At 46.5% G+C, this 8,577-nt stretch overlaps 1 protein-coding gene across 1 annotated transcript in view; it reads left to right on the top strand.

Annotated features, from left to right (window-relative positions):
- The first annotated feature begins 1,501 nt into the window (after positions 1–1,501).
- Positions 1,502–8,577, top strand: part of tle3a (TLE family member 3, transcriptional corepressor a) — a 37,477-nt gene continuing 30,401 nt past the window's right edge. The window contains exons 1-5 of the mRNA XM_048256285.1: positions 1,502–1,924; positions 2,665–2,865; positions 3,708–3,808; positions 4,207–4,270; positions 6,589–6,633. Coding sequence (XP_048112242.1) covers positions 2,842–2,865; positions 3,708–3,808; positions 4,207–4,270; positions 6,589–6,633 — 234 coding nt within the window. The 5' untranslated portion in view covers positions 1,502–1,924; positions 2,665–2,841. The remainder of the gene's footprint in view (positions 1,925–2,664; positions 2,866–3,707; positions 3,809–4,206; positions 4,271–6,588; positions 6,634–8,577) is intronic.

The raw sequence follows: 8,577 nt of genomic DNA, 5'->3' as shown, positions 1-8,577 counted from the left end.
TTCTAGTCATTATTTCTGCAAGCATCAAAGACAGCTGCACAACACATTTGACAAGGTCAAAAATCAAGTATTGACAAGGTTTCGTATATATCCATAACAATGGTTGGTATACACAGACAACAGAAATCGGCTAGTCTATATCTTTAAATTACCTTGAGGTAATTAAGGTATGTCTAAATTAGCGTTTAAATAGGCCTTCACAAAACATTGATGGAACAATTGTCCGTTATTGTCAAACTACTCGACGAAAGACCAACCTATTTGGTGACAGGCTCATAAAAATGCAAGCTACTTATTTTAAAAAATATATATCTTGCTGCCATTAAGTGTTTGCATGCTTCTTTGCTCCTTTGTTTTATGTAAGGCTCTCATTACCACGTGGTAGTAACAGATTGTTTGAACTGGAAAGAAAAGCCATTCGAAGCTAATTAAGCAACCATTCCAAGCACTATTCACGGGCAGAAGACCGAGAAGCACAGGCATTTGTCAGCGCTTGACCCCGCGTGGTATTGATTGACAACAAACCTTCTTGAATGACAGGCTTAACCTTTTTCGTCCAATAGAAAACGAGCGAAACCGCGAACTGCAACCCTATTGGACAAAAAGCTGCTAAGCCGCAAAGGAACCCCACGTGGGGACAGCAAAACAGGCAACACATGATAGGCTGCTCATCCAAAGTTCAAACATGGCCGATGTTCACGGAGATCAGACCTGAACAATCACCCTATTCCCTTTGCTAGCTATTTCCCATCTAGTTTATGGGTCATATTCACATGAATCTCTTCAAGTAAGATGCCGTACAAATACACAATATTTGAAGAATTTCGGGATGATAGTCTATAGCTGCAGTTATGAGTTATCATCACAGATTGTAAGCTTGTGATTTCTATCACAGTAATAAAATCAAAGGGTGAGACCGAAGCTGTCATCTAAACCGTTAGGCTACTACTGCACATATTCAACTGAGCTATATACATTTGTGTAATGTTTTTTCCTGCATTTTTCTCATAGCCCTAATGGATAGACACACAGCCTACATAAACCAAATGTCCAGCACGATTTATTTATATGCCCCCTAAACGTTCCATATTTATTTCATGGACTAGGCTTGAATACTTTGGATGTGGAGCCACAAACTAGATTTGATAGATTGGAGAATACTGCAGAATCCACATTAGTGCAAACCATAACCTGTTCATTCTGACAACAAAAGGATACATTGATGAAAGTTTTATTGCTGCACTGATATGTGACTATACACACGGTGGGTTTGCGAAAGATGTTTAGAGATATCAAGGCGGGCTATGTGATGTTAGCAAAATACTTCGAACCTAAAATGGCGAGAATGACGTAATATATAGAGCAGACGACCCCACGTGGGGATATAGCCTTACGATTGGTGAAAACAACAGAACCCCTTTTGTGTGAATATGATTGGTTGAACTTCCTTTGCGTTAATGTGATTGGCTGGAAAGAGGTGCTCTCGCGGCAGTGCAGCCCTCGTGTCAGTAGACTGTCTGTGTGTGGCACAGGATAGCATAGCTGGACGACGGGGAAATGTGAGATTGTCGAAGGAGTACAACGTTACACTTTTAAACGACCAAAACCTCTTCAAAATCGGAAGTACGCTTTGGCACGATTTTTTGGATTACCCAGTCTTTCTTTTGTGAGGGGTTGCTCGCAGTCTGGAGTTTTAAGAAAGGAGGAAAAAGTCTCTGGGACCTGCAAAGAGAAGCAGCCGTCGAGAGTCGCTTCTGTTTTCAGAGAAATGTTTAACGCGGTCGTCGTCGAGCAGGAACATTCTCGATTATTAAACTCAGTTTTCTGGATTTGATACGACAAAAGGTTTTTCATAACCATCTTGATTTAATTTGCTGTTCGTGGAGCCACGTAACAGGAGCACCCCCAGAAGACACCAATCCAGGTACGGTAGCCAAGATAACGTTATCCACAACAGCTCTTGTCCAACAAAAGTCGAGTAGCCGATGTTTGCTAACGAGCTAGCAGGGTTAGCTGTCGCTAGCAGGTTAGCTAGCAAAGGGCAATGCTTACAGCGCATCTATCAATTGAACAAACCTGCTGTAGCAGCAGCAACATGTAGCCTGCTTTGACTACTACATATATGCTTCAAACATGTTTTCTTTGTTTCGAGTGCTCCAGTCATAGCAAGCTAACAGGGTATATTTCGAGGGAGCGTGCCCTTACTTCAGACATGAACACAAAGAAAAATGACTGGCCCTACCTTATCAGACCAGTAACGCTAGTGTTACCAAATATGAGTCATTACTTTGATGCGATTGCTTGTCTAAGTTCTTGTACCTACGCCTCACGTAACATAATGCCACTCTGGATCAGACCTGTGGGATTGCGGAATAGTCAGTAAAACCAGTTGTCTAACAGATCATTAAACGGCTTAACGTTACAGATATTCTCGTCTGGCGATTGCAAAACGGCATTACAGTGTTAAGTAGCTGGCGCTACACCGATGGGAATTTTCTAAGGTCACCAGACTTTAATACTGAATGAACTGTTTCCCTCAGTGGTTGAACACGAAGCTTCTTCGTTTAGCCTGTCGTCCGTTTGTCTGTGTTGAATTGTGTTGTGGGTGAAGTTATCGAGTAGACTGATGTTGTATGTGTTTCCTTCTTCCTTTCTCGATCGAAGACTGGGAGGGGATCAAACTGTGTGGATCTTAAAACGAGGGGGACACTGTCGGGGTATTTGCCCCCCCAGCGACCACTGGAATCGGGCTTTGTGTCCGAATACACCGCTGGTGAAAAGCGGCGTGCCAGAGAGCCGCACAATTCACAGACCTACAATAAATAAGGGATACATTTCAAGATGTATCCGCAGGGCCGGCATCCGGTAAGTTTGGACATCTTGAACTGATGTGATACGTAATTGCTCCATCTGCATTGATTTAGCCAGGCAAGCACGGCAGAGAGCCCCCGTCCGTGACCAAAGACATCCTGAACCTTTATAGGCAGACCTATACTTCCCTTTGACTTGCTAAAACGCCACTACAATATAACGCTTTGCAGTGTCCATCATATCAGTAGCTGGCACAGCATTTTAGCAAGGCGATCAAATGGACCACTGCTTGACCAGCTGCCACAGATGCACACTTACAATGATGACTACATTTGAAAGTTGTTGAGACAAGACTGAGAGCTATTTTCTTCTCCTCTCTAATCACTCCTGGTGATCACTGTTTATTCACTCTGCTCATATTTGTTTACTGAGCACCTGGTTTGAACTCAACAGAAGAGGGAGAGGAGGAGAAGAGGAAAAAAAAACAGAAGAGAGAGAGAGAGAGAGAGAGAAAAAAACAAAGGCAAATTTTTACAGGCGCAGTTTGGCACGCTCAGACTCATCCATGCGCGGCGACCCCATTTCTGCTGCTGGTGTTTATGTGAAGCATTAAAAGAGCCCTCCCTGCAGGCAGGCCTGCCCCAGCTGTAAAGCCCCCCCCCCCATCTCTCTCTGTCAGAAACCCTAGCACTCCCCCCCCCCCCCCCCCACACTACATGGCACTTTAGCAGACATGTCACCCTTCACTTCCCATCCACTCTGAAACGTGAGAGCAGCTTCTCTCCGCGAGCTGATAACGCATTAGAGAGAGAGGGGCGGGGGGAGGACAACAGAAAACATTTCTTGTCTCCTGGGGCAGTAATTGGCTTTGATTGATGCGATCTCTTGTCTTGCAGGCGCCACACCAGCCTGGTCAGCCAGGCTTCAAATTCACAGTGGCCGAGTCCTGTGACAGGATTAAAGACGAGTTTCAGTTCCTCCAAGCCCAGTATCACAGGTAATCATCACACAGCTGTAAAACCAGCCAGTGCGTGCCTTTGTGTGTGTGTTTATTGCCAAATCTAATGTAGGAAAGCCCTCCCACACACACACACACACACACATACACACACACACACACACACACTCACTCTCACCCAGTCACACAACACTTGCACATAGCCATGTGTCAGAGCTTAAAAATCCCTGGGCAGTGTTTAATCAATTGTGTATTTTCACAACCTCTGATGCTAATCATAATCATGTGTTTGACTAGCAGCCACTCGGGGCATTTACTCAGACTTTATACTGCGCAGGGTAAGCCTGCCGTTAAAGAGCAGAAGAATGAGCTGATCTTTGGTGAACTTGAGGTTGGAAGAGAAGGAGGCTAATTCTTGTTTTGTGTTTTGTCCACAGCCTAAAGGTGGAATACGATAAACTGGCCAATGAGAAGACTGAAATGCAGAGGCACTATGTCATGGTGAGTTTACACTCGAGCTAAGCTATTGTTGTGTGCTTAAGTGTGGGTCTCTGGTGTCAGAATGGCCCCTGTGTGTGTGTGTGTGTGTGTGTGTGCGCGTATACCTGTTTTGTTGTGTGATTAAAACTGTGTGTGTGTGTGAGAAGCCCCCTCACCCTCTGAGCTCTTTGAGCTGACTTGAGCCCACTACTTTATTGAGAGGCCATGACTGACTGCACTGAGCTCCAGCCTGCCCTCTCACGCCGCCCACAAGCCACAGGGGTCACACACTACAGCATTGTCCCCTTTCTCTCTCTCCTTCTCCCTCTCTCTCTCCCTCGCTCTCTTCCTCCCTCTCCCTCCACACCTCCCTCTGTGTGCGGAGCTGATTATTCTCCAAGGAGACGCAGCGATCTCGCAGACAAATGCGCCTCGCTGCGCCGGCTGTAAATTAGGTGAGGGGTGATGGAGTGAGGCCAGAGGCTTCGCCATGGGCCGCACAGCTCTCTCTCTCTGTGTGTGTGTGTGTGTGTGTGTGCTGTGGGAAAAAAAGCTCTCACACACCCTCCTGCTGTTTATGCTACTACTGACGTTTCTGTTGTGTTACTTCCCCTTTTGATTCAACTGTGTGTGCTAATTTAATTTAGCGAGCAAAAGGACCTGATTAAACAGTATTGATGTGCGCAGCAATTAGTCCTGGATATTAGAGGAAGAGGGGTGTGTGTGTGTGATGAGAGGTGCTACTTTTCTGCAGATGAGACCAGGAGGGGGGCCTGGCTAACTCTCTGTTTCTGTTGTGGGTCAAACTGTGGAAGTGTATTCTCTTATCGTAGGTAAACAGGCTGAAGGATGACTAAGTAATGCCCAGGAAAGCAATTTTAAACATTCCTCTCACAGGAAGACACTCCCTGTCTGTTTAAGCGTAGGGTGTGTGTGTGTGTGTGTGTGTGTGTAGGAGGAACAGAGGGGTTAGGTAAACATAGTGAAGAATCCCTGTGGCGAGTGTGTGCGCTGATAGTATAGGTTCCCAGTACTAAGGGTGTCTACAGCAGATCTTGAGCCATGTTTGTGTTGTTGCTGCGTCTACCTCTCTCATCTAGGCCTATCTGCTTCCTGTTGACTTTTCTGACTCATTTTTTCCATCTCTTTCTCTCAATCTCTTTAGGCTACTTTTGTATCTCTATTTTTTTCTGTATTCTTCCTATTTTCCTGTCTGTCTGTCTGTCTGTCTGTCTGTCTGAGTGAGGGTTGAATAATGTATTGGCCTGGTTGGCTGGGTGTCCAGTGTGAGTCCTTGCTCTGACCGCTGTGGCTGGACTGGACTGGACTCTCTCTCTGTGGGGTACTGTTGGTCGGCAATGCTGCTGTCTGGCTGCACTAGAGGAGCTCCCTATGCAGTCCGAATGACAAGGGAAGCCTGAAACACAACGGCTGGGAGCTAGTGTGTAGAAATTCACTACTGTCTTGTGTTTGTGGTGTGTTTGCGTTTGTATGTAAGTGAGTGTTGTGTGTGTGTGTGTGTGTGTGTGTGTGTGTGAGAGAGCGAGAATTGGAGAGAGGAAAGGTATTGGCTAGTAGGGGCATGCAATAGGCTGTATATTGTCTATAAAAATATCTAAAGTATAGTAATTGTAAGATAACAACATTATCTTGTGGCGATTGGTCAACTATGGCTGGTCCATGACAAGGAAACCGCCGGCTCTGCACGCACGGCATGTCACTGCAAGGTGCTGCCACATCATTAAGTTGCTAACCGACAGGAAAGGAAAACAAACTTTAGCCATGAGGAAATGTCAGGAATTTAGCTAACACAGAAGCATTACGTAGTAACGCTCATGAGACCCCGAGGGAGCTTGGATGGTTCCTCCTCATTTGGATGTGCCTACAGACGGCTACGCTCACAAAGAGCACGTAGTTACTTTCGTTTTCTAGAGTCTGCTAAAGACCTGCAAGTACGCCCTCTGACACTCAGAAAGAAATTCACTGCACTGGTGTGAAAAACTTTACGGGGAATATAAAGAATATGGTATTTGGCTCACTGCACTGGTGTGAATCCCTGTTTATTTATTTGTCCTATTTTATGTTTTTCTATTTATTGTGCTTCATTTTGAAGTAATTAATTGAGACCTGTTTGTTGTTTCTGTGAATATCATTAGTATGGAGCAATTACTACTAGTATATGAGACTTGTACGAGCAATTATCTAATTATCAACAACAAACCCCTGAAAACATTGCACACACCTATTTATATAGTGCGTATTAATTGCAAAACAATAGTATTTCTAATGACTTGTTGATCTACTTAAAATGTTAAATTTGCTTTCCTTTTTTGTTTCAGTACTACGAGATGTCATATGGGTTGAACATAGAAATGCACAAACAGGTATGTGACGCCTTGTGATCTTCTTCTACACACACACACACACACACACACACACACACACACACACACACACACACACACACACACAGATACTAGTGGTACTCAGAGAAGTGTAGAGTGTGTGTGAACGTCAGTCAACACGATTACACTTAAGTGTGAACAGACAGGAGTGTGGTCCGCAGGCGTGCTCAGGGGTGAGTGGGGCTGTGTTTTTTGAGGTCAGGCTGTTTGCTGAACACACACACACACACACACAACACAAATGCCCTTGTAGTCTCTTTTGATCACACACATAGGCAGTATACTTGTAGTCTTACACACACATTCTTTCACTCCCATGCACACATTCACATCCTTTCTCTCTCTGTGAGTGGCTTTCGAAACACACACACACACAGACAACCTCAGTGTTCCCCACACGCACAGGACACACGCACCCCCCCAATGGTGCTGTGTAGTCCTGTGTGTGTGTGTGTTTGGTGTGTCTGAGCTGCTGCGCTGGCAGGTTAGTCAGACAGCTTTGATAAGATTAAAGGCAGGCCTTTGGCAGCAAGGCCCCAAGTGACTTAATGACTGCTGAGAGGGCAGCCCAGCCCAGCCCAGCCCAGACCATCCCAGCACAGCAAAGCTCAGCTCAGAAGGCCTGATTATGTCAGCAATTTCACACGCCGCCGTAAATTAAGATGAGACACCACCGGAGGAGGGGCACAGGGAGAGAGAGAGGGGGATAGGAAGAGATGGGCGAGAGATAGAGAGAGGGATAAGAAGAGCTGGGGGTGGGGTTGGGGAAGGGAGTGGCAGGGGGTAGAGACAGGGGGAGAGGTTGGTGGGGGCATCAGGGGGTAGAGACGGGGGGAGGTTGGTGGGGTTGGTAGGGGCATCAGACGATGAATCAGCCCTCGGCACCTTCCAGTGCAGTGGTTTATCTCCCAGACGATAGGCACTCGTCCCGTGTGTGTCTCTTAGGACCCAGAGATATAACGCTGTGGCCTCTCTCTCTCTCAGCTCTTAGGACCCAGAGATATAACGCTGTGGCCTCTCTCTCTCTCTCTCTCAGCTGGGAGGAGGAGGAGAGGTGTTAGGGTTTTTTTTATGAGGTAGCCCGTGGCTGTATGTCTTTGGGCGTGAATTCAGAGCAGCTAATAAAAATGAAATTTCAGTACTCGCAGTGAGAACCGATAGAGATGCAGCAGCCGAGAGAGAGGACGTTTACACTGACCTCTGTCCTTCCCTGAAAACACACACACACACACAAAGAGTGCTCCAGGTCTCAGTTAGGTTAATGGTGTGCAGGTAGAAGATGGTGGATTGCAGCTGCAGGGTGATCCATCAGTGTCCACTGGTTTGTGTGTGTGTGTGTCACACATCGCCTCGCCTCACATATGTCAGAGCAGCCGCTTCTGTGCTGGAGCCTGTCAGCTACTTATCTCCCAGCCAGCAGAGGAGAGATGGAAGGAGGGTGTGTGTGTGTTTATGTCTAAAGAATGTGTGTGTGTGTGTGTGTGTGTGTGTGTGTGTGTGTGTGTGTGTGTGTGTGTGTGTGTGTGTGTGTGTGTGATCATGGCCAGGAGGAGGCAGAAGAGAGAGATGGAGAGAGGGAGGAATGTGACCTGCTGAGAAGGGAGGGATGGAAGGATAGAAGAGAGGGATGAGGGAGTGAGAGAGAGATAGTGAGGGAGGGAGGAGGGTAGAGCAAAGTGTGTGTGTGTGTGTGTGTGTGTGTGTGTGTGTGTGTGTGTGTGTGTGAGGGAGAGAGTGGGAGGGCTGTCCCTGTGTAAACAGGTTAATCGACTGATCCATTTTAGCGCCCTGACTTTTATCAGGAGCCACCCGCCACTGAGCTGATGGAAGGACTTGAATTATTCATTTTGCTGCAGGGGCCTTAACCTGCTGTGTGTGTGTGTGTGTGTGTGTGTGTGTGGGGTGTGGTGAGGGGGATGAGGG

Source organism: Alosa alosa, chromosome 11, assembly GCF_017589495.1.
Source record: "Alosa alosa isolate M-15738 ecotype Scorff River chromosome 11, AALO_Geno_1.1, whole genome shotgun sequence".
NCBI lineage: Eukaryota > Metazoa > Chordata > Actinopteri > Clupeiformes > Clupeidae > Alosa > Alosa alosa.
This window is presented reverse-complemented; position numbering and strand designations above follow the sequence as displayed.